This window comes from Kryptolebias marmoratus, linkage group LG14, assembly GCF_001649575.2.
Source record: "Kryptolebias marmoratus isolate JLee-2015 linkage group LG14, ASM164957v2, whole genome shotgun sequence".
NCBI lineage: Eukaryota > Metazoa > Chordata > Actinopteri > Cyprinodontiformes > Rivulidae > Kryptolebias > Kryptolebias marmoratus.
Window position 1 is genome coordinate 22805961 of NC_051443.1, and position 26941 is coordinate 22832901.

General features: G+C 38.3%; 1 protein-coding gene across 5 annotated transcripts in view; it reads left to right on the forward strand.

Moving 5' to 3' along the window:
* rxraa (retinoid X receptor, alpha a) overlaps positions 1-26941 on the forward strand; it is a 151136-nt gene that overhangs the window by 95846 nt on the left and 28349 nt on the right. For all 5 annotated transcript variants that reach the window (XM_037979285.1, XM_037979286.1, XM_037979287.1 and 2 more), the window contains exon 3: positions 17923-18161. In XM_037979285.1, coding sequence (XP_037835213.1) covers positions 17923-18161 — 239 coding nt within the window. The remainder of the gene's footprint in view (positions 1-17922; positions 18162-26941) is intronic.

Below are 26941 nucleotides of genomic sequence, written 5' to 3' on the forward strand. Positions count from 1 at the left end.
CTCCAGTGTAGCAAAACTAAATATTTACTGCTTTCAGCTTTTAGATGTTATGATTTGCTGTTTTCTTCTAACATACAGTATTGTTTTCCTTTTTTAATAAAGTTTTGAACTTTATTTTTTGCTGGATAATTAAGTTGAGTCGTAATTAAGTTATACTGATTCATAATTGAAATTAATTTTCAATATTCACCCTTGGTCCTGTGATAGACTGGTGACCCATCCAGCAGCGGCAGATTTAGAGATTTCTTTATTTTTCCTAGGGTGACAAAGATTTGACATGATGTTCCAACATGAAGGTGGAATTTATTGTAGCTTTTATCTGATAATGAAATGGATACACTTTACCTCTCACCTTCTGCTCCAGTGGTAGTGCCTTCCAGTAGCCAATTTGATGGTTGGGAGGATTTTAGAACTGTCTATGCTGGTGAAATTTCAAGGTTTGGTTAGCAAGTAAAACCAGCTTGAAATTCAAACGTCGTGTGTGCAAATTCTGCATCAATGAGCTATGACAGAGACTGAAGTTCTGTGGTGATGTCCTTGACTTTCAGCATTGTATAAAATTCTATTAATTGTTGATGTTTCTGGGACTATCTGGTGAAAAGAAAGAGGCAAACTTTGTTTAGTCTAACTACCTTTGTAGAGGTTGGTTTAAGTCTGGTTTAGCAATCTAAACAAAAGTTAACTTTGGGCAGTTTGCCTAAAACAAAAAACCGAATCATAACTACAGTGATTAGTTGTTATGATAATCCTTTTTTATGGCAGAAATCAAACGACTCCAGCTTTCCTTCTGTTTGCACGACAAGCCTAGCTTCAGATCAGGTCTTCAGCACTGCAAGAAAAGTTTGCAAACCTGCTTCATCCTCTGCTCAGATTTAATAAGCCTAATATGTTCCTAACAAAATGTTCTTTATATGTAAGAGCTTGTCTTTGTAAAGCAATGAACTCTTTTCCTCTAGCTTTTATTTATTTATCTAATGCCATTTTGTTCTGTGATGCAATAGGGACATGGGGTTGCATCTTTACTCCTACAAATGAAGATTAAACACATACTAGAATCCTTAAATTGGTTGAGTTACATCAAAAACTTCAGAAACAGAAAAGCCTGTAGTTTAAAGCTTACCATGTGGTCCAATGGGTGAGTTAATTAGGGCTCTATTTGTGGGATTTGTGAGCATGTTTATATGAAAAATCTACTTTTTATCTCCAAGGCAACTTCTAACCGCTGGAGTCTTGCCCTCCTCACTTTCCTGCTCCAACACCCCCATGACAAGAGGACAGTTTCTCTTAACGGAAGGCCTGAAGGAAGCCAGGCTACTGAGCTTCACCTATCTCCAGCTGGGCCCAGATAAAACACTTCAGCCTGTGTGTGGTAATGAGGAGCTGTGTATGTGTGTGAGAGTTATCTGTTAGTGACCTCCTCCCATTAGTTTGCTGACTTGGCAGAGCCCTCGTCCGCTGCTGAATTTGGATGTTTTCTCTCATCTGTTCCCTCCTCCACGGAGCGCCCTTGGAGGCAATGAGAAAAAAAGAAATAGAATCCACTCCCTCCTCACACCCCAAGGAGCATTGTTAGTCATGGCAGAGGGATCTTGCATGGGAGGACTCGGGGTCGTAGGGGGCAGTAAAAACAACTTTCGTCAAGCAGGCAAAGAACAAAAGAAAACGTCAAGAAAAACAGGCAGGATTTGAAAGAAAGAGGAAAACAAAATACATTAAAGTGAAGGAATAACTCCCGTTTTACCACATCTCAAGCTCTTTCCCCAACATGACTGTGACAGAGTGTCTGGGTCAGGTCAGGTCAGCCTCGTTCTGTAGAGGGTTTCATATGTGGAGGCTGGGTGTTGATTAACGTGTGATAACCCATGTGGTCCTTCAACAACGTGAATGTACTCTCTTTACACTGCCACACTTTTTTTACATGCATACACAGCTTTATTTTTTTGGTTCAAGTTATTGGAAAGTTTTTTCTATTGTGAGTAATTGAGCGAATAATATTGAAACTTTTAGAAAGTAATCATTGGATGTACATCTACACCACCACCACAACTAATTGACCTTACCCTACAGAAAAATACCGGTTTGTCCTAAATGACTATATCTCTGTCATTTCTCACCATATGGTTATTTTAGTCTAAAAAGGTGGTATGAAGATGGTGGGTGATAAGCATTCCTTGAAGTAAGGCTAGGCCTTTGAAGTCATTTATTTAATAGGCTTAATTCCTGATAGTTGACATAGTTTACTGTACAGTTATGTAAGCCCTAAAGTGCTGCTATTCTTTTAGTAGGCAGATTAAAAATAATAATAATAAAAAAACTCCCCCTAAGTTGGTGGAAAAACCCGTGCTGCAGTTCCTTTTTGAAAGTCTTTCTGGACAGCATGTGTGTTTTGGAAAACTGCCAATGAAAATGCAGGAGAGGGGAAGTCAGCAGACTGGCTGTCTTCTGTTCACTGTTGCTGCTCAGATTGACTGTGTCAGACCGGCCTTTGAGGCCTGTGATCCAGGTGGTCTGTTCTCTCCTGCGCCCTCTCTTCCCTCACCAGGTCCAACCCATGCCCGCAAAACATGCCTGGCATCAGCTGCTTCTTCCCAGAGCGGTGGTGTCTTTCCTCCGCCAATCGCAAAGCCCCTCAGCTATGGTCACATCGGTGCGAGCCAATGAACAGCACCTGTTTCTCTCAAGCCTGGCTGTCGGTGCCAATCATAATCACAACTTTATTTGGGCTCTGTCTCAAGCCCAACACATAATTATTGGCATCTAGGACTCACAAGGAGTGCGAGCTAAAAGAACTATGTATTCCATCCTACACAAATGCTCCTCCTGAACATAACATTCCCAAGACAAGTTTCACAGCAAATTTGTGTTGCATCATTGGAAAAATGTATTTTACAGCAAAACGGCATTTAACAGGACTGAGAGATCGTTGTTCGGTGGTAAGACGGGATGAATGAGTTACTTTTTTGCTTTTTTTTAAGAATATGAAAGCCTTCCTGACTGTATGAACAGCTGGGAATTATATATACAATCATGTGTATGTGGCATTATATGCCTAAAGGTTTCTGATGTATCAGAAATTTTGATTTATCCACATATCTATTTTTTTCTTTAGCGATGTCATTTACAAAGACTACTGACTATTGTTTATCTGTACTGTTAGCAAAATATCTCATGAATCACTGAACATATTTCATTGATACTTTCAGAAAGTAATCACTGGCTGGAAAATCTACATCTGATTTTGAGTTATTCCAATTCAAGAGTGCACAGTAAAACAATAAACATAAAAATGGCTTTACCTCTGTCTCTTTTTCAGATATTGATCTAAAAAGGTAGTGGGTGATATGCAATTCTAGGCTTTTATTTTTCTAAATTACCTAGTTATTCTCAACCTCCACGATAAAATAAAGCAATTATTGAAGACTAAACTGTATTTTTTGTGCTGTCCAGTGATCGAAGCAATGAATGACTTTAATTTAACTCGTAGAGAAAGTCTGTATGTCATGACCAAAACAGATTAAAGCCAGCAGCCTGAACATTTCCGCTTTCTATGTTTTGAAATGGTTTGTTGTAAATATTCATGAGTTTTTGTGAGCGCAACACTTGTGCACTCCAGTAAAAAAGATTTAGCCACAGTGAGCCTATAATTTACTGAAATAACATTTCAGAGGATTGAAATGCCTAAGTATCCAGAGGACAAAGTATCAGTCAGTGGTTTCTGTTTAACTCTTCCACCTGGAGATGGATACAACTCCCTTGTTGTTTGTGCTGTATGTGCTGTCAGCCACGTTTACAGACAGAAGCAGCGGTCTTCGTAATGAAAGAGAAACATAAACCTCTATGACAACACAAACAGAGTAAGAAAGAGAAAAGCGGAGTGAGGCTGCGAGGCTTGGAAGCTGCAGGTATCTGTAGAGCAGAGAGATTGCTGGCAGCGCTCACGCCAGCGTGTCTTCCTAGAACATGAAAGACTCCGCTGCTCCGAACTGGGATTATCCTTCACCTCTGGGGAGTTCCCTCTGATGAGCAGAGAATTTGGAGGGAAAGATGTGGAAATAAATTGAAGGAAGCAGGAGCAGAAGAGAGGAAGAATGAGGGGGGAAATGAAATGTGAGAGCACGAGCACTTGGGAAAGATGAACACACATGAATCTGCAGACTCTCATCCACATCGATGCCAGCACCACTTAAGGTCCTGCTGATGCACAGAATGCCTCCGCTGCCCACCTTTGTGCTTTTTTTCCCCTTCTAAATTCTGAAAGAAAGCTTGCAACTACCATTGAAGTGGAGAGCTATGTCCTCGTTTGATGTACTGTAAGTTCTTCCTGAAAATCATTGACCAAAGATACAAAAAAGTCAACCTTGAGCTAATATCGTACACAACATTTCTAGTATTCTTACATATTTTTATGTGCCTAATTATCCAGGAACTTGTCTAAAGCATGGCATCCATCAATATAACACAGTGATATTTTGACCTAAAAGTTAAATGGTAAATACTAAACTCAACTATGTCTGTTAGCAGAATATCTAATGAACTATACGACAGATTTTATTGATGTCTCTACATCTAAAACTCATTAACATTTGGAGTCAACCCAATTCAAGATGGCCATTACAGCTATTCAACATCAGCCTACAAATAGCTATGAATTAACCAATTTTACAGATAGGGAGCTCAAATTTGATGTAGTAATAGCTCATAGTCATCTTCCTCACATTCTCTGCATGCTGTCACATCTCGCAAGATCTCTCATTATTGTATGGGATTGTCCATATGTGATTTACAAGATTTAACCAAAGTGGCTATAACTATTTCTGGCAAAAAGGCGGCGGTGATATGCATTTCTTCAAGAAAGCTTCTAGATATGTGATAGCCACCAAAGTGTGGCTGTTCTGTCTTGAATTGGGCTGACTCTAAAATGGGAGGTTGTGTATTTAAACACCCAATGAAAACTTCCTGAAAGTTTCATTAAATTCCATTCAGTGGTTCATGAAATATTTTGCTAATGCTACAAAGAAACTCACATGCACACATATAAAGATGTCTACAGTGAGGTGTGATAATAATTTGAAAGCATTTTGGGGAATCAGTTTGCTGTTTGTGATGTCATGTGATTTTGTTTTTTTTAAAATAGACCAACAGATAATTGATTTATGTGTTTACTGGACATACTGTCTGTGTCCAGTGGAGCGAGAGAAAAGAAGGATGGAGGCGTGGGGGTGGTGATGTCGAGCTTCATCAGTCAATGCAACTATATTTTTCAGATTTTGTTTACTTATTTTGGATTTGGCATGCTTCCGAACCTCTGCTGCCGGGAGGATATTTTTTTTTCTGCTATTTATTTGCAAGTTGATGCACCGATCCAAAGTACACTTCTCTAGTGACACACGCGCACAGAACACTTGCATGTACACAAACACTCCTCGGGACGTGTAACCCCTGCTCTATTGAGGCACGTTCATTTCCACCCGGCTTCTTGAGGCCTCTTCCTGCAGCACGTACACACATATTTTCCCATCGCCGCCAACCCCCCCTCCCCAATCTCATACCCTCCAAAGGGCCCCAAAGATTTCAAGCTTTCTTTTTCTCGCACTTCCTCCTGTTTTTTTTCCTGAATCTTTAGCCCATCTATGAATCTCTCCATCTTTCCTTGACTGTCTTCATCGACCGATCAATCTATTTGTAGCCGTCCTCCCCTTTATCTGACGTTTGTCTCTCAGAGGGAAAAAAGAGACGGGGCGGGCCGTTGAAGCACAGGGCCAGGAGCCAGAACATTCTCCATTTGGATTTCATTACAAACAGACCAGCACCTCGCAGCTTACAACAAAAGAATAATAATCAGAGAGAGAAAAATAATAAAAAGCAGATGGGAGGATATCTTAAAGGCTTGTAATATACTCAAAAAAATCAAGCCTTCTGTTAAAAAGGAGGTTCTGTTGTTTCTTTTCAAAACCTAAATGTAACTCTTGTGTCTCAACTGACAAATTGACAGGGATCAGAAATCTGGAATGAGATGTAAGTATGTGGAAGTTTGTGTAAGAAGGCATTAAGTTTTGGGGCCTAATTCAGGTATGTTTCATAGGCTTAAACGCACAGATTAGACTGTCCTTTGATAAACATTCTCCAGCCAATTTATTAGGTACCAATTTTTTGCACCACGTTGGACCACCTTTTCCCTTCATAACTGCCCTAATTCTTTGTGGCATAGATACAGCAAGATGTTGCAAACCTCCCTCAGAGACTTTGGTTCATATTAACATGATGGCATCACATATTTGCTGCAGATTTATCAGCTGCATGGCCATGATGCAAATCTCCTATTCCACCACATCCCTAAGGAGCTTGATCGGATTGAGATCTGATGACCGTGGAGGCTGTTGGAGTCCATTGAATTGAGACTGATCTGTCCAGGCAGTGTTTTTTCCAATCTCTTATTGTCCAATTTTGGTCAGCCTGTGTGAAATGTAGCCTTAGTTTTCTGTTCTTAACTGACAGGAGTGGCAACCAGTGTGTACTTCTGCTGCTGTAGCTCAACTGCTTCATAGTTGGATGTGTTGTATGTTCAAAGATGGTATTTTACAGATCTTAGTTGGAAAGAGTAGTTATTTGAGCTGCTGTTGCCATTCTGTTATCACAAACCAGTCTGCCCATTCTCTTCTGGGATCGATAAGATATTTTTGTCCACTCAGCTGCCGCTCACTGGATATTTTCTCTATCTCGGACCATTTTCTTTAAACTCTAGAGGTGGTTGTACATGAAAATTTCAGTAGATCTTCAGTTTTTGAAGTACTCAGACCAGCCTGTCTCTTGTCTCTTGAAGCCCCTTTTTATTTGAACTTCAGCAAGTCGTTTTCACCACATCTAGATACATTGAGTTGCTGCCTTGTGATTGACTGATTAGCTTTTGATGAAGTGGCTGGTGAGTATATATCACAACCTCTTTGACACAAATACAAGAGGTCAATCAACCACTGCAACCAAACAAGTTTTCAAGTGATAAATTCCTCAATTATGACTTAATTTCAATAAACTGATGACAATAACAGGTTGAACGTTTGTTGTAATCAGTCTTGAATTTGCCATTTCTGCCATTTTTGTCCATTTCTTGGACTTGCCATTGCAAATAGCCTTGCAGTAGTTCCATGTTTAATTAAAATTTTGAGAGATATAATATGCTCAGTGGAGTTTTGTGAGAATTATACTACCTAATAGCAGTAACATTTGAAGATAATACAAAATTGGTTATCTAATTCCTCATATTCAGTGTTGTTGTAAGCAGCCAAGAGTTGTTTTTCAGTCAGTTTGTTATCTCTTGGTGTTTAGGCTCAGCTTTGTGCCTTCAAGTGTGTTTTGGCAGTGAACAGGGCAGATAAGGGCCCATGTTATGATTTCCATCTCTGGGCTCAACCAAAGAGGAAGTTTGATGAACAAGAATGTCCTCGCCGCCCTGCATTTCTAGAATTAAAGGAATTCAAAAAGCATGGCTGAACATAGTAGCTCAAAAGGGGCTTAAGAAACATTGCTACCCTAGAAATTCTAATTATGTGATCAAGAAAAAAGAAGCAATCATATGATAACAATTTGGCGCACCATGCCAAAGCGTTTGCATAATCTGTCTAAACTAATTCAAACACATGTAAGCTTTACCTTATTGGAGTCTGCAATCTTGCTGTTCTCTTGCTGTTTGCTCAGCTGCCATGTTTCTGAAGAATTAATGAATTTTCAAACCAATCAGTGGAGAATGAGCTGTAATCTTGTCCTGACAGCTACTCCACAGCCTGCACGAGTAATTATCACTGCACACCAAGTCTTTGATCAACTGCTATTGTCAGTTACCTCTCATGACATAAGCTGCTGACCAAAGCACAGTTGGTGTAATACTTGGACTGTGATGAATATCAGTCATCCGTACATTCCCAGCAGCTTTGTTATTCTCACTTTCTTAGTGCTGTTTTTGTCTTGGCTATTTTAGGTGTATCAGTTGATGTACCTTCTCAGTCCCTGCTGAGAAAAGATGCATGTGTGCTGTGCTAAAAAAGCAGTCTGCAGTACATGGTAATTTTAGTTAAAACCATTGCTAGTCCCTCAGGAGTTTCCATGTTTGGTTTGATATGATTGTATCAAATTAGACTCAACTCATGTGCCTTGACTTTGTCTAACTTAAGACAAACAATAATAAGCTAAAACTTAACTAATTTAAAAGTTTTCCTAGGCCATCAAGGTTAAAGTTTGGCTGTACTTTTCATCAATGATTTGAAGTCCATGGCCATTTTCAGTTTGTGTTTATGTGTGAAACTATTCAGACAATTCAGAACAATTTCATTTATTAAGAAATACTAAAGTAATCATTTTCCACTATAACTGTATATACAACGTGCTTTTGGATTATAGGGGTTATTTTTACATTTTTTACAATTTGAACTTAATACTTTTTCTCAACACATTTAGGTAAAACTTGTATGGTATATTTTAGTCTTGTATATGTTATTTGTTTGGAACAAAAAAAAACTACATGCTACAGAAGAAGCTACTTACCTGAGCATGTGTAGCACAAAGTAGACTGATTTGTCATATGAGTCTTCCTGCTTCTTAACATTTGCAGACCCAAAATTATGTAAAAATTGCAAGAAAATGTTTTTTGTTTCTTTGTTTCTTTCTACCAGCCAAAAACATGCATGTTAGATTTATTGGCAACTCCAGATTGCCTCTAGGTGTGAATGGTCATGTATTTTGTTTGTCTCTGTGATGGACTTGCAACCTGTCCAGGGTGTACCCTGCCTCTCGCCCAATGATGCTACCTGCTCCACACTACCCTGCACAGAAAGCAGGTAAATAAATTGTATGGATGATTTTTAGATCTGAACATTTGCCTCTGATGCTGTCTTTCAGAGAAAAGCTCTCATGCAGGTGTCAAAATGTAGTTCTGGGGAACGCAAGCTTGCACCTCTGTGACTGCGTGCCGAAAAGTTGAGAACCCCACAAAGTTTATTACCTGCACTAGGAATTGAGGGATAGGGATTTCCCTGGATTTCCTAAAAGGACATTTGCATTGGCTACAGATGTGAATGAATGTGCCCTTTACAGGTACTTCTTGCTTTCGCAAACAGATGACTATTTTACTCATTAGAAAATAACTTATGTCTTTAAGTTTAACAGCAGTATAATTATTGTTTACTTAAGAGTGAAGTATTTTCAGCCTGCTACCTGCAGCTCAGCCACATCTTGTGCTGCTCTATTCGTCAGTCTAGACTCTGGCTCTAAGGACCCAGGGAGAGATGGTTTATCGCCTCTGAGCTAAAGAGAACAATTAGGCCATATCAACAGATCAGAGTGTTGGCAGTTGAGTTCACAGTTAGCAATAGCATCAGTAATCTGTGGCTTAGCTGGCACCAAGCCACGGCAAGTCGTGGCTTCATGGCCTGTTCAGACACTTAAGAGTCACAGAGGGCACAGACATGCCTCAGGAGCTGGCGCTTTTATCCACATGCTATCAGACAAATTAAATGGTGGAAAAAATAAAGCCCACGAGAGACAGAAAAATGAAAAAAAGAGTGGGAGGGGAAGAATTAAGTCTTTAATGAGGGCAGTTGTTTCAGCAGGCAAAAAGAATCGGGTTATATCAACATAGTGTATCAAATGATGGCTGTTAGTGGCCACCTACTGTGAAATTACGGGTGGCCTGTTTTGGTTCTTTTCTGCTTTTTATCCTGCAATAAAGCTTTTTGTATGTGTCGCTCTTACATTCTGTCTTTTAGTCAACAAGTTGGGTCATGGTGCCAGCAGATAAGGGCCTCAACAGACATCATGAAGGGGGTACTTTTGGATCGAGCTGCCAGAAAGACATGCCTGATCATATCTTGTCATGACAAGAGTTATAACTAAAGCCTTCATGAGTACCTGGCTTCGTGCATCTTCCTACGTACTCACTAATGAGGATTAAATGTCATGAGTGAAAGGAAAAGATGTGTAAACATTGGCTTTGTTTTCTTTTATTTTTCACGTAGTATGAATAGCACAGAGACATCAGAGAACAAAGCAGTTTTCATCAAGCGTCCTATGTGACTTTATCCTTTATTTTCCTCTAATTCACAGGGATTCTGATCATTATCTCAGATCTGAAACCCGTCATTTCTCTGTGGAACTTTTGGGCAGTGTTTTCCAATGCATTTTCCTCTCATTTGTCCATATTTTTCTGTATTTCATGTGTTGTTTTTTATCCAATTATAGATGAAAAAGTAAGATGTGAAAATATTCAATCCCCATCTGCCCAGTCTAATTTAACTCCTGTATTTATTCAGCCAAAATCATTTTAGCCCTAACCTAATTCTGTGTTCTGCAGATTAAAATCACTTCTAGTAATGTAAACAGGAAGACAATCTGTCATTATTTATTGACTCTCTCATTGTATTTCCCCTGCTCAAAGGATCACCAAAAGGTCCTTTGGTGAAGGTGGAAAGTGAAGAGTGACAGACCAAAGTACGGTGATGTTTTTCAGTTTCTGTGGCCATAAGTGGATGGTGTTTTATGTACTGTTTTGTTGTTTTTTTGTATTTGTTTGTTTGTTTTTTCTTTAGTTTTAAACAGTTTTACGTGTTTTAATTTTTTAATTTTGAGGTTTGTTTGTGAGTTTGGCTAATAAATGCTTAAATACGAAAAAGAAAATGATGACAAAAGTCAATAAAAATGACTAACATGAAAGTTTTGTTTGGGATTAAAGGAACGTGTGAATAAAAGTACTAAAAATACATTTTGTTTTATTTGATATTGAGTGGTTTAGGTACAAAAGCAATTATTTTGACATTTAATATAACTGCAGTTTACTCATGTTCTACTGACTAAAGAACTTCACAGAAAACTTTTTTACAAAGTTGTTGTCGCTGCTAATCATTTCTCACCTCATTGATGCTAATCACGTTAGCTTCAGGTGCACTGATATCAGCTTATCCACTTTTCTTAGCTCCTACTTGTGCAACATTTTATCATTTTCTTGCAGTGACTCATCAGTTTGGGAGTTCTGGTCTCAACACAGGACTCAGAATGCAGAAAGTCTGACACTTTTAAGCACTCAGCTGCTTCTGCTCTTGTTACTCTCTTTCAGAATCTGAGTTGAACCTAATTAGGTGTTGTGAGCAAGCACACTGAATAATACATTTTGAGCCAGGCTACAACTGGTTTCTGCATCAGACTGTATATTTTATTAATTATTTAATGCTTTGAGGCCTGGATGGAATGAGCTTGTGGGCTGGATATGGCCCGGGGGCCGTCAGTTGAGGATGGTTAATGAAAATTATTGTGACATATATTAAACAAATTTCTAATTCTTTATACTTGCACCTCATAAATAACTAAAGCTGAAGCTGAACATGTTTTACATCACTTGTTGTCATGTCATCTGCCTGCTTCCTGCACTACTTCCCGCCCACCACACACACACACACACACACACACACATTCACACTCCAACCACCTCGTTCCTATCCACAGAGTAAACACTTCAGACTTGGATATTTACACTCTGTATCTCAGCTGAATGGAGCAGATTAGTCTGTTTATATTGTGAAAAACTGCAGATAGACATTTTCAGAGTAATGAGCACACATGCATATACTCAACCTGTTGACACTGCAGATAGTTTGACGTGGAAAACAAAAAGAAAAGGGGGGGAATAATTGGCTAATTTTTGAAACACACAGAAGTACTCAGACTGAGCTGAAAAACTGAAATACCAGCCTGCTGTCGTCATGGTGATACAGACATCGGAGGTAAAAATGAAGCTGTTGTACAGACTATTGTGTTATTTTGAGCTTTAGGGTTTTTTATGCAACATGCTGAATCTCTTGGGTTTTTTAGCTGAATCTTTTCCCCCCTTCTTCGTCTCTCTTCTTCCTCTGAACACATCCGGAGAAATGCTAATGACTCTAGTGTTTCATCCTGGCTCCACTTTGCTGCTGTGCGCGCTTCTAAAAGTGACTCACCTGCCTCCCCTAAAATGTCCCTGTGAATAATACTAATAATAATAATAAAAGATTGTGGTTTTCATCAGGATTTTCTCCCTGTCGGAGCAGTCTCGATGGCAGTTTTATTAAGATTAAAGTCAATCCCTGAAACTGTTGCTTTGTCTTTTTCTTGGCTGGTGCCGTACTATCATCCTCTGTCCAAGCACCCGCCTACAAGGTGGGATAGAAAACATACTGACTGACAAAGAGCTCATCTGGATATTTGTGGGTGTGCTGCTTCAATGAAAATCTCACAAAGTTTCGAAGGAATGAAGGATTGGACAGAAGCTATAGGATGCATACAGATTTAGGTATTAACCTAAATCTGTATGCATCCTTTTGTGAGTGAGTCTAATCACACAAAACACAAAGCAGTGTGATTTCTGCTTTTGGACAGTCAATTTCGCTCATCATGTTTTGAGGGAATTTGTTTCCACTGGGCATAAAGTATGTGATTTGAAGCGATTTATGATGAGCTCAATTTCTTTCTTTTTTTTATATATATTTTTCTGCATCCCACTTGCACTCTTCCAAATCTCCAGTGTTTCACAAGTAGATGAATAATAGAGGAGGAGAGTTAGCCACGAAGTGAGAAACATGCATCTGTCTGTCTGCGTAACAGCTCACGGGTATGGTTGTTTGTTTGTTTTGTTTCTTTTTTTTTAATGGGAATACAAAAAAATAAAAAATTGTAGCCGTCACACTGTTAGAAGTGAGATGAAGATGCTGCTGGAAGAGAAAACTTATAAAACTACAGTTGTCACTTGTGAATAAATAGGCTTAAAAAAATAACCTTTTTATATCTGTTTATTCTTCCCACAGACCAAAAACATGCATGTTGGGTTAACTGGTCATTCTAATCGTCCCTAGGCCTGAAGATGAATGGTTGTTTATCTGTATGTGGTTCTGTGATGGACTTTCGACTTGTCCAAGGTGTACCCCTCCTCTCACACAGTGACCGCTGGAGATAGGCATCAGTGCCCCCGTGATCGGGAAAGGAAAAAGCGGATAAGGAGAATGGATGGATGGTTGGTGGATGAATGAATGAATGGATGGATGGATGGAAGGATTAATGGCTCTTTTCTGACTGTCGTGAGGTGGGAGTGCTATGCTGCACTTTTCATTTATAATGAATCGCTCCTTGCTGGTGGCAAAGACGACTTCAGCTTATGGACCGGATAGAATAATGCAACCACTGGTGTTAGTCTGCAGCCAGCTGAGCTCTTTGCAGTATTTGATTCTTTCTATAGAAGCAACACTTCTCATGTTTTTATGTTGTACGTCTCCATAATGAGTTCCCTTTGTGTCTCAGCTGTTGAAAAGAGAGTTTTTTACTCTCTTAGATTGTTTCAGTGCAAACAGGCTAAACAGAGTCAGTATTTTGCACGTTTCATATGTCTTTTTAATGTTTTAATCAGGTGAATTTTCATTATCTTTTGTATGCAATAATTTCAACATGCTGAGGAGGAAAAAACACCTTGTCATAAGCTTTAATAACAGAAAAAAATAAATAAGAGTTAAAATGGGTTTTTATTAGCTTTCTAAAAGAAAGCAGACCGTTTGTTTCAAAAAAGGTAAAGGTGGATGACCCTTGTTATATATACTTATGGGGTAAAACTAAAAATCAAATTTGCTAATTTGCTTTCGGTACCAAATCACAAGTGAAAACGGTCTACTTTGAGCAGAGTCATAACAAGAAGATCCACTGAGAATTAAAAAAAAAAAAAAAAAACGCCAACAAGGGTTTTCTACTACACAGGTACAGCATGAAACTTGTTTGTTTAATTAAAATGTTAGGATGTGCTCTTTGACTGATTAATGGATCTGCACTGATAAATAAACTCGTACATTAGTGTTAAAAGGCTTCCTTAATCAGTGTAACTGAGTCAAAATTAGATTATTTTTAATTGTTCAGGATTTAACAGAACATGAGGAAATGTCAGTAAAGCTGGACTTGGATAGTAATTCTAAGATCAATTTTCTGCAAACACCTGTTATTCTAAACTGTGAATTTATGTGACTTCAGTCTGCTTTGCTTTATAGCATCATCACTATTTAGTAATGCAACATTGGTCTGTATTTGGGGACAATGCAGGAAAAAATGTAGATTAAGACATAACAGCAAAAAGATGATGTGAATATGAACCCAACACGTGGATGTTAACAAACAAAAATAATAAATAAGCACCCAAATAGGTGTAAAACATTTTGGTGAGGCAGGTACTGTGTGACTTCCAGGTAAAACATCTCGACTGTCTTATATTTCCTCCACTAACAAAATAAACTTGAGTTGGCAGCCTTTCTGAAATCATATTGTTCTGGCATTACAAATGAAAATATGTTGCACCACTGTCAAAATGATACAATATCTATGTCCTTCATGTGAAATTGAAGACTTTTTTTCTTTACTGTTGAATAATGACTTGTGAAAGGATGATTAAGTTACCTTGATTTAATTAAATCCTCGCCACTCCTTAAAGGCATCATGATCACCTTGTCCATGCCTTTCATGTGTCAACATTTTATGTTAAAACATAGTCCTTACAAGCTGCATAGCAAAAATAAATCTGTCCTTCATAGTGTGTACTGTTATTAAATGTGTTTCATACTCGCCTAGATAACAGATTTAGAAAACGGGTAAAATAAAAAAGACTTGGAAAATAATCAGTTTTATAACCCTAACCTTTTCTTGATGCCTTCACTTGTACAAAAAGAACATCAGTGATTAAATTTAAAGAATTGCATAATATTACACATTAAATCTGGCAAAATGAGATTGGTCCCCCTAAAACAGGTTTCAATTATTTTATTTGTTTTTGATCTTCCACAGCAATAGCAAAAGTTTCACCTAAGTTTACTTCAACTTCAGATAATAATACAAAAGTCTGAGTTTGTGCTACATTTAAAGTAAGCTTTAGCTTCACAAAGATTTAACCTGCATGTTGGCTAGCACCAGTCTTGTCTTTCTTAATTTAAAACTGAACCACGTCAGGCATTCCTTTTGCTCGTGTTCTAAACAGACCTAAACATCTTCGTACAAATGTTACATTTCTGGAAAGTTGTCATTAATCACAACTCCATCAATTCCCCTGTCTGAGAAATGTAAACAAACTGTTCCCGGCACATGAAGAAATGCCTTGTGCTGTTATTTTTGTGTCTCTTTTCATCTCACTATCTGTTCTCATCTGCATTTTCCATTTATCAAATTCTAAACACACAAGCTTCCGGGAGCCCGGGCTTAAATTGGCAGTTTTCCTCCATGTAATCACGTCCAAAAGCAGAACAAAAGAACAAGAAAGGCGAGAGGGAGAGAGTAGAGGCATTGTTTAGAAATGGGAGCTGCTTGAATGAAGTAGGGAGGCAATAAGTGGCAAACTCTGCTCACGCCTGCCACTAAGATGGGCCCTAATTAGCCTATTTGTAGTTGTCACTTATGCTCTGTGTGCACAGTGATCTAGAGCAATTGACAGGTGGTGACTGCAAGCGACAAAGATGTTTTCAGTCTTTATTTAAATCTGAGTCAGCTTTTTTTCTGTGCTGACACTCTGTTCTTTTTTCTTCTTTCTTTTTTTTTTTAATGATTTAAATTTAATCCCTTTTCTCTGCCCAGCCCCATCGCACTGATTTTGTTTCACTCAAACTCTTATCTAGTCTTACAAACTGATTTTTTGTAAGCTTTTTTGCAAATCGCTGTTGAAGCTTGTCATGTTCTGAGGACCGTTTTTACACTTTACAGTTCAACAGGCTGGAATAGACATTGATTGAATGAAGAACTGCATTTTGTTTTTTTTGTTTTTTTCTGCTAATCTATTAGTTTTGTTTACCTATTTTTTTCTCCTCGCCTAGTCTTATCTAATTTTCTCTTCTCCTTTTCCACTCTATGGAGGATTAAGACAGAATCCTTGATATCCAGCTGTAATCCGACACTGGAAATCCAGCTCCAACAAGAATAAACATAAACACAAATCCACAAAACACACATACTTTTTTTTTTTCCTTTCAGAAATCTTTACGATGTGGTAGTTTTTACCAAAGACCACCAGCCATGTGCAATACACCTATGTCATTAAAGAGAAACCTTGGGAATAACTAAAAATCGGTTCTGCTTGGCCTGCTATGCAGAGTAAAAAAAAGAGAAAAGACATAAAAGAGATGTATAAAAAAAAGATAATAAATAAAAGAAAGAGAGACATAAGCAGAGTGCTCTACCTCCCAGCGTGTCCCTGTCATCCCCCTCCAGCTGGGGCCTTGCTGTCAGCTAAGCTCCCCCCCTCTTCCAAATCCCCCTGCTGAGACCTACAATGGCAGATTGGCAACCCTAATACCACAGTTCGCTTTATCTGCCTGAATTAAAACCCAATCGGTGAACTGCTGTGGGAATTGCCGGCTCAGAGAGTGTTTTTTATTTATTTAATTTGATTTTTTTTTTTCAGGAGTTATGTGTGTGGGCACATGTTGGAGATGTGGAAAAAAAAATGTAATCAGATTGATAGAAGCTCATGGCGTATCAGTCAGGAGATTAAACACTGAACTAATTCATCTACATGCAGGGTTGTTGTTAGCCTTTTATTGAGAAGAATGCTTGTTTGTTTTTCCAAAGGATATGGGGGGCGTTTACTGTGCTTTTGCTTGTAATAAGCATTTATTGTAATGCAGGGAGTGTACGAACATTAAGATGGGAAGAATCTTCTTATCCTGCCACTATTAGGTGCTTTTATTTTTTATCAAAAGTGCTCATTGCAAACTTTGACATTGACATAAAAGAAGTTATCCTAAACCGTATCAAATGGTGCAGCTTGAGAGAGTTTATAAATGTGAAATTGAATGTGAATGAATTGGTAATTCTTAGACTGCACTATAGTATAAAAGTATAAAAGTTTAAAAGTTTTTTTTTTCATGTTGTGGAAAGTATTTATAAGTTGTTTTGAGAATTTAAGAGTCTGAAAGACCTGCAACACTGTTGTTTAGACCCCCGTATGAAAAATTACAGCGCAGGCATGAAAAGTAAACAGAGGAAGAGGGGCAGAATACAAAATGAAGGCAGACATAATCATGAATGGGGGTGAAAGAGAGAGTGAACAGCGGCGCTGAAAGAAGAGACAGGAAGGAGGGAGTTGTTATCAGTACACATGCAAACCCTGTTGCCAAAGTCTCAGTATGTCAGTTCATCTTTGCTTATGTTCCACTTGCATCTTCCTTGTTGACAGCTGATGGCAAGATAGCCCGCTAATTCGAGGTAAAGCGTAGGACTCAAGATTGCGAGGAAGAAGGCAGACAGACAGACAGACAGACAGACAGACAGAAAAGACAGGCTGACCTTAGCCTTATCGCTCGCACAGACAGCAGTCTCGCTGCAGGTACCACCTCAGCTGTGGTGCAAGGTCATGTTTTTCAATCTCCTGGGTCTACCACCCCACTCATCAACCACATGCATTATACAGCAGGTACATTCTACATGCTGACCTCTTACATTTCTGAAGGAGGCACTTTTGAAGCTTGAGGGACAAAACCAGAGAGTGTGTCAACATTGCGAGCCTCCCACTCGGTTGTTGCTTTACGTTTAGCCATTTTTCCACTTTGAAATAACCTTGATTTAGTTGTTTCAGGTGTTTTTTGCTGATTCAAACATTTTCCTGGCCGGTGCTCAGATTTAACACCTGTTCTCACACTTCACCAGATGTGCTAGACTTCTGGTTCCAACATCTGTGGTTAGGAAAAACTCTTAATTAGCTTCAGTGTAAAAACAGCCTTCTTTAAAAAGGGCATTCATAAGGAACATAGTAATAAAGGTTTTATTAGAAATTATGAAAACAATTTTGGCCTGCCTTATTTTAAAATGTTTTAACCATTACAGATGTGACTGATACTGACATCTTTTAAGCTTTTTTTTTTTTAACACTTCTCTTTTTCTGAATTATTTTAACAGATTCATCGGGGCAGGTGACCTCATCTCCCCTGGGCTCGCCTACATCCCACAGAGGAATGCACCCCCCTTTGCTGAGCCCAACCTCCATGGGGCCCTCCGGCTCTCTGCACTCTCCTATCAGCACCCTGAGTTCACCGATGAATGGCCTGGCATCACCCTTCTCTGTTATTAGCTCACCCATGGGGCCCCACTCTATGAATTCACCTGGCATGGGCTACGGCCCCAGCGTCAGCCCCCAGGTGAGGCCCGTGCCACATATACACATAAGCCGTTGAGCATGTCGAGTTGTTTTTAAGTTTAAGATTTTGCATATTTATTGCATATCCACCCCTGTAGCATACTGCATGCATGCACAAACACAAATATGCACATTTCTGACTTATCAAATATCATAAACCTGCAACTCTGGTAGCAGAACTTCTGAAGTTTAAAAAGTCTTACTTCAGTTATCACTAATAGTATAGTATTCTTTCACATCTGTATCACGCACATGCATCACTTGTTCAAGCTATCTTACCCGCTTTCTTCGGTGTTTCCACGACTTTCTTTCGGTCCTGTTGCAGAGTGTGGAAATTGCTGTGTTGGATGTGTGTGTGCTCCATCACACATCCAAAGTACTCAGCAAAGTGGCAACAAGTTCTGGTTTTTAACGACTGAACGTGGACGTAAATTCTTTGCAATAAAAGCTGCAGTGAACTTTGTAATTCACTTCACCGTTTTTGAGTTAAGTGGAAGCTTTAACAACACTCACTTGCTCAGTACTCCATTGGTTAGCAGTTAGTGGTTACCATCGGGTGTTTTTTCTTCTTCCTCCTCCGGTCAGTATGTCTCAGTCGGCTCTGTTGTGTGCATGGCATAAACTGTCTGGGCACCGCACTTCATAGTTCCACTTTTAGTGATTATTATGACATTATTAACATTAAATAACAATCAATGTTTTCACAGTTTTAAATTGATGTGGGCATCCGTTCATGCCCACGTTGCAATACATCAACAAATAGAGTATTACCCCCATCCATAGTAGTCTTGATCCAGTGACGGATGAATGTGGGAGTAGTTTGTTCATATGAGCATGATTTGACCTAACTCTCAGATGCAATGTTTTGCTAAATATGTTCTTATTCTGCTCAGTGGTCTGAAGGCAGCAAAAATAGTCGCAGCAAATTGTGAACCTAAACAGTAATTTTAAGATAGTTTCTTGAGGAGTTTTCTGGTATAGGGTGGTAGTTGTATGGGCAAGATATTAAGAAGAGTTTTGAGTTTGCTCTACAACCCTACACTGGTAGCAGTTCTCTGCTTTGGACCAGCAAAGTGCCACAGTAGCACTGGTTGTCCTGGCCTGGAGATGCTGGTTTGGCAGCCGAAACAAACAGAACTGGATCAAAATCCTGCACTGGCTCTGAAACAACACTGGGACAGCTTTGATAGAAAAAAAGGTAAATATAGAAATGGACAGAGCTTACTTGTTCAGTTTGGGCAAATCCTTTAATCTGCATTATGGAAAAGTTTTTTTTTTTTTTTCAATGTATCCAGAGTCTCTAATGATGAACACACAAATTACAAAGATGATCAAAAACAATTTATTTATTTATTTTTTGCAATAAAGCTACAACTCCATCACTTCTCAACATAAGATGATCTTAGTCTCAAACCCTGGAATGAAAGGAGGCGGATGATTAACCTTTTTTTAAGGAATGCTAGGCCTTTTTCTTGATCATTTAATATTGAATAAAATGTCCTAGATGTTGCAGTCTAGAGCTAATTTAGGGCTTTTTTTTGCATTCTGAAACCATAACGGTTTTTGTTCAGTAGTCCTTATTGTGATTCTATATCACTGTTTTTTTGTTATACAATGTAGAACAACACTATGTGTGGCTTTGGTCCAGTGGTAAGGAGGTCATTTTTCTATCAAAAGATCAGGGGTTGTTCCCCAGATCCTGCATTGGGATGAATTAGAGAGGTTAAAAAGGCCCTATAGAAGTGTGGACCATTTACAGGTTCACTTTCAAATCACAAGTCAATACAGCTGCCCTATAAACCAACCAGAGGACTGATTGCCTGTCATTTCGTACAAACTATATTATAATTTTCCAAAGCAGGCAGCTCCAGCAGACAGAGGCCCAGCTCTGACCTCATGGCTCAGTCAATCAGAGCCTATTCAACAGGGATTCCACACTCGCTCCAGCTCTGTCACTCCTCCTTTTACATCTGAAGTGTGCTCTCCCGTCATTTCTCACTTTCTCCTCTGTCCTATCTTTGGTCCTTTGTCTCCAGATGTCCTCTTCCCTCCTGTTGTAACTTGTTTTCACTTCTTGTCTTTGTCACATCTTCTCAGTTTCCACTCTTTTCCTTTACATTTCTGGTGTGTCTTGCAGTAAGCCTCTTTCATATTAATAACATACACAAAGACGTGCACACACACACACACACACACACACACACACACACAAAATTAAGACATCAAAGCTTGCAGTGGCCCAGTTTCTGTCTGGAGCCATATCTGAAATTAAAATTGTTTCACCCCACAAAATGGACCTTTTCTTTTTGGTTTATTGATAATTGTGTTTAAGTACTTCGACAATCCAATGCAGTTTTGGGATTGGGCTTCTCCTCGCTGTTGTTGAGCTTATCTGCACCTTCTTTACAAAACTGTCCCACATGTTATGGAGTTAAGAGTGGATTAGATAAACTTTGAGAAAGCCGACAGAATCTTTCATTGCTAGAAAGCTCTCGTCCTTCTCCCCACCCTTCTCCTTCAGATTTTTTTCTCTCCGCTTCATAATTCCAGCTCTATTATCTGCGCTGCTTTTCCTGTCCTGCAGTGACATACTTTGCATGCAGGTCGGATGTTTTGGAAGGTGGTTGAATTGGTTTGATCTGTCTCATTTGAATCTATGGCAGACATAAGTGTGGACATTTAGCATGCTAGCATACCCTGTATGCTATTAAAAAAAAATCACTCAAAGGCAAAGAAGTTGCTAACTGGGACAAAAAACCCTTGAGGAACAAGACACAAACAAACCTAAACATTGTGGCACAATAAGAAAAAAAAATGGTTTGGTAAAGTTTTTTTGTCATGATATTTATTTTCTAGAGGCAGAAACTTCTAAATATCACCCACCCCCAAAAGCAAAATGTGATAATGTTTTTGTCTGCGTTTGTGTGTGTTTGCATGTGTTCATTTTTTTTCCATTTTCATTTTCAGTTGGCAAACTATCTCATGAACTACTGGACATATTTCAAGTAAATTCAACATATTCATTGTATGTAAATGGATAGCTAACTCTTTAACTAACTCTAAACTCGTTACTCAAAGCACTAAGGTTTAATCAAAATGACTATTGCTACATAATCTTAGTTTAAAACTGTACGAAGGTTGGCGGGCAATATGCATTCCTTAAAGGAATATTAAGCTTTTAGTTGTTCATGTGCTCAGTATTATGAGTTTGGTACACCAAACATTTTCTCATTCATTTTCAAGAAATACATCAATCATCTCTAAGTAATTGTACTGAGAAGCCTTTTATCTAACTGTTACAACTTATTGTTCAGTAATATGTCTCTCAGCACCTCTTCTAATGATAGCAATTAGCAATTAGTGATGTATTGATGTCACAGTGTTGAAAAATATCCTGTTTCAATCCAGATCTTTAAAAATTGGTACAGAAAAAAAGCAGAAAAATGTGACCATATTTTCTGAAATCTAATATCAGTTTCAGAAATCCCAGCGAGTAAAATATTCAAGTATCCAATAGTCTCCTCGAAGTTCTGCTCTTTTATTTTGACATCATAATGACTTTGCACCTGAATACTTTTTATCACTAAGAACCAGATATTTTCTGCAATGTTGCAGGATAAGTACTGACATTTGGTGTTCCTCAACAAAAAAAAACAGCCTTGTGTTCTCACTTTTGAGTCTTTCTTAGACTTTTCAGGAATTTGAGATTAGTTTTGTCGATTTTGTTCTTTTCTCAGCACCGCATGTCTAAATCCAGTACTTTGCATTTATTACTAAAAGGGAGCAGTGTGCAAAAGGAACTTTTTAGATTTCTCTCATTGGCAAATATCACTTCTCTTTTACGCAATCACAACTTCCAGAAAACTGTGCTTGTGCTTCATTGACAGATTATAAGTTTAGCTGTTTTAATCAAAAAAGCATGTTTGAAAAACTGTTGATGCTCAAAGTAAAGCCTTAAAAAGCAGTTTCAGTTCCGAAGATTTTAGTATCACAATAGATGCATTTTAGAAGACCTTAACATGTCACACAAGTGCTCTTCTTACCAGTACTATGTTCCCATAGTCATCGCCCACTGTCTAAAAGGCAAAGACGGAGTGATAATGTTTAGTTTCATTTTTTACTTGTGCATGTGCTCATTTGTGTGTACCGTTAACAAAATAGCTCATAAACCATTGAATGGATTTAAGTGAAACTGTCAGGAGGTAATTATTGGCTGTACATCTACAACTCATTAACATTTGGAGTCAACCCAGCTCAATATAGGTTGCTGTGGAAGTAGCTGAGAGTCATTCAAAGACATACTCTTAAGTTCTATCAGATCATGCAAGAAATGGCATGACATTGCACATATTATTATTTTTGAAGTTTAACCAAACTGGCTACAACTCATTTCTCAACATAAGATGAGCTTAGTCTAAAACCCACAGTGATGTCCATTCTTTCAAGGAATCCTAGAGCTTTAATTCAGATTGAGGTGTCTTCTGTTGATCTTCTGTTGCTCAGTGAGGGTGGAGAACAGTATCAGAGGTTAAAGATGGTGGTGCTGCCCTGTGGTCATGAGGCGTGGCACCTCTTGATTTAAATCAGACGTTGTATCCCACTTACTCTCGACACTCGGCTGACTTGCTTTTTTTTTTTTGAGAGCACTTAACTGAAACAAGGTCACGCCTCAGCTCGTATTTAATCATCACAAGACCCTGCCTACGTTAACCACACACTTTTTACAACCATATACTTTAATTTTGATGATTTCACAGACACAAACTGCTCTGTGTTGAGTTCATAAAATAAATGCCATAGTTTATTCCCTCGTCTGCTTAGTGTCCTCAAGAGGCGGTCTTGCTAAGCATAAACTGCAATCAACAGTGTCTTTTCTAGGCATAAAAACATGCAATCCAATTTAAAAATCACTATAAGCCACTCTGATTCTGATTGACTCTGTTATTTTTGCCTAAATATGGGTTAAAATAAAAATCAATGAGGTATAACCATCTGCTTCAGTAAATAAGAAAAAGACTGTATGACTAAAGCTGGGGGCAGGATGACCAAAAGTTGCATTCTTACAGAACTAATGTATTTTTTTAAACCCAAACCACATTTAAAGAAAGAGACTGTCCTTTATCATCAGCCAGTTCTTACATTTCAAACAACCGTACTTCCCCTCAGCTTCCAGACACTCGTACGTACTGAGGCAATGTAAGAATCTTTTTGGTTTCTCATGATCGTTCAGTGCATTTTGATTGTCCTCAGGAGATCGAAAAAGAATTTGGGTTTTTTTTCTTTTTTGATCAGGGCCACACACTGACAGTAAAGTTATTTGAACAAGAAGAGTTTTGGCAAAGACTCAAAGAGCATGCCTTGTCTCTTAGTCTGTGGTTTTGCTTTTAGAAGACTTGTTGCCTTTTGTTTGTGGAGGTATACGAGGAGGAGATTGCAGGATTCATCCCCTGGCATGTGGTCAAGAGTGTTACTAGGCCACAACTGTGCTCTTTTTGATCAAATACCTCAGTGGTTGTGTCTATTAGGTTCAACGCCAAACCCCTCGATCACAGACGCCACGACTCTTCAAGCAGCTGGAAGGGATTATAAGGAAGGGTTGGAACACATTTCACACTTCCAGTTACAACAGCAAGAGTTGTCTGGCTGTTGTCTTTTTGTGGAAAAAGGGGGTTCTTTATCATTGAACCACTGCAGGGTCCAACTTTCCATTTTGCGGCCTTTGCGCTCTCTCTCTGAAACCTCCCTGAGGAGCCTAAACAAACAGCAGGCCTCCAGTTTTTCTCACTGTACCTTCAAAAATACATACAAAGCTTTAGTGTTTCTGGGTTCAAACACAGGAAAAAACACACAAATGTCAAAAAAGGTGTAAATGCTTTACAAGAAATGGAACACACGCTTAATAGGTTATAAATGAGTGGCGGCAATGATGTCATGTTCCAGTTCTGAGTACGACGTGTTCAAGCGAGAGTCGCTAGGAAACCAAAACATAACATACTCAAGAGAAAAAGTTCTTTCCTATATTGGAGTAATAAAGGTCCGTTCCACAACCCAAAGCTTTGATGGCCATTGCTGTTGTCATTCCGCATGATGTTATGGTTGCCACACAAAGGGTCTGTGTTTAGGCTCCCAGAGTAATCATTGAAGGTCTCTAAAGTCGATCACATGTATTATAAAGCAAAAACTTCTTTTTCAGTCAAAGCTCTCTCCGGGTACAATTAAAAGCTGATTCAGAGATTTATTTTTCCTTCCACTGTTAGTAAAAGGAAATACAGCTAATGTGTAGGTTTAGTTTTGTTGTACTTAAGTACTACACAACACTTCAGTTGTTGGTTTTGTTATGAAAACAATAGAAACAAGCCTCTGTTTCAAGTATTATTTGCAGGAGAGCAAAACGTATGACTTAAATTGTGCATTTCTTTAAAAAGAGAAAAACTAAAAGCAACAGGGTGCAAATACATTCATGGAATTAAAGGACTAGACTAGCTTTCCTTAAAGGAATGCATACTGCCTGCTGAGTTTTGATTCATTACTGCTTGCAGTATGTGTTGAGAATGACTCTCAGCTATTACTCCACCAAACTTGAGCTCAATCTCTTTTAAAATGAAATGAGTCATAGCTATTTTTTGTCTTTGCTAGATTTTCTTAGCTGAGGTGGTCATCTTTAGTGGAACTGACTCCAAACAATCAGTTGCAGATGTTCCTCCAATGATTACTTTGAGAATTTCAGTCAAATCTGTTGCAATGTTGCAATGAAATATTTTGCTAACACAATAGACAAAAACACACACACATAAAAACATTATCGCCTTTGGCTTTGGGCAGCAACTACCTCAAAACAGTACAATTTTTCACTTACACACTTCTTTTGTTTCATTGCTCAAAAGCAGACATAATTTAAAAACTGACAGTACAGCATTTATTGTGGACATGCTGGAGGCTGCTGGTTTGTTCTGACATGTGCGGCGCTAGAAAGGAGATGTCATTTAGGAGGCGGCAGCTATAAGGCATAGAAACGGTAGCATTAGGTCTAAATTTCACAAAGCCGCCTACTGATGTAGGCTCATGACGCTGTGCTTTTAAAGCCTTAGGGAGGAACATTTTATTAAAGAACTCAGAAAAATCTTTTTAGGGTTTTAATTGCATCTGTTGATGTGATCTTACTGCAATACAACACTGTCTGTGGACTTACATGTACACCGTTGCATGGCTGGGAAATGCATTACTTTCTGTAAGGCTAATTCGACTTTTCTGCTCCCACACACCTGCAAAAGTTGTTGTAAACAGGAAGTAGGTGTTAGTCGTAATTACACAGTCATATTCATATTATTCATTGTTCCTATTCATAAATGGCTTCCTGAAACTCTCAAAAAGAATTTGATTATTAAAGGATTTGTGATGCAATAAAACAAACAAGATAAAGGAGGCAGATATAGGCCAGAAAATGTGATTTTTCCTTCAACATCATCTATAGTTCAGGAAATGGAGAGTGGTTAACTAAACCACAGTAATTTATTACAGGCAAGATCTTACTGTGTGTATTTTATTCTCTTTGTTTACTTCTAGTTTAAAGGAGTTAATTTGTTACACAGCAAGTAGAAATATTATTTTTATTTGTTAGTTTCAAATGAAAGTGACATTAAAATAACAGTAAACCCACTGGTTATATGATTCATAAAGGCACCTTTAGGAAACTATCACTTGTTGTTGGATTTATCACACCATTATCTTGTGTAAAATGACAAAACAAACAAACAAAGAAACATATGAGAAGTAGATAATCAAAACAACAATAATCTCGGATACATAATTTACTTTTGCATTACTGCTGAAGTTTTGAACTGCATGACAAAATATACACCACTCGGTTCAGGACATCTAAGACAGACAAGATGGAGATATTAGATTGATAGAGATTTTATAACAGGTTTGTCTTTCCTCTAGACTCTGAAAATAGTTTTTAATCCAAATCAAAGAAGTGTTTGGATTGTAAAATGCACTTGTTTGATCAGAAAAAAGAAATCTAAACCTTCGTTTTTGAATTAATTAACTTTTTCTTTCCTGCACATCAAGCCAGATGGGGGAAAATGTTAGCCAATGAAAGGAAATCTATGTTTGGAAAAACACAACAGGGATTGTTTGTACCTTGTTTTTGCGTAACTAGACAGAATGAACAAAATTAGATGTTTGTTTGATTTATGCTGCATTGTTTAACATAACCCATACATTTTTTTTCCCCCCTCAACATCTTTTACTGCTTTAATCTTTGTAAGAATGCCTGTAGCTATTGAAAAGTAGCCCAAACTTGGATTTTCTGTCTTTTTTCCCCTTTTGGAATAACATCCATTTACTATCACATGATGATTGAATTTTTACAAAATTACATCCCAAATTATGCACTTAGTAACTTTTTCCATGTTTATGACTCTAAATAAGTGGGGATTTACTCAAATATTTGATTTGAAGTTGCATATAAGCCATATTATGCACAAACTGTGTAGTGTTATACACTGTGATCAGCCAGAACATTATGACCACTGTGAGGGGCAAGAAAATGAGAAGTGCTGATCATGTTGTTATGGTAGATTCTGCTGGGAAGACCTGGTTTCTGATATTCTTGTAGGCATTACATTAACAATGTAGACTTGCTTGTTAACACATCCCACTTAACCTCAGCAACCATATACAATTCTTCAACAAGTTGCTTAAGAATTCTTGAAAGAACATAACAAAAAAGATTCAGGCTTTTGCCCAGCTTTCAAACTTCCTAAAAATCTAATTTTA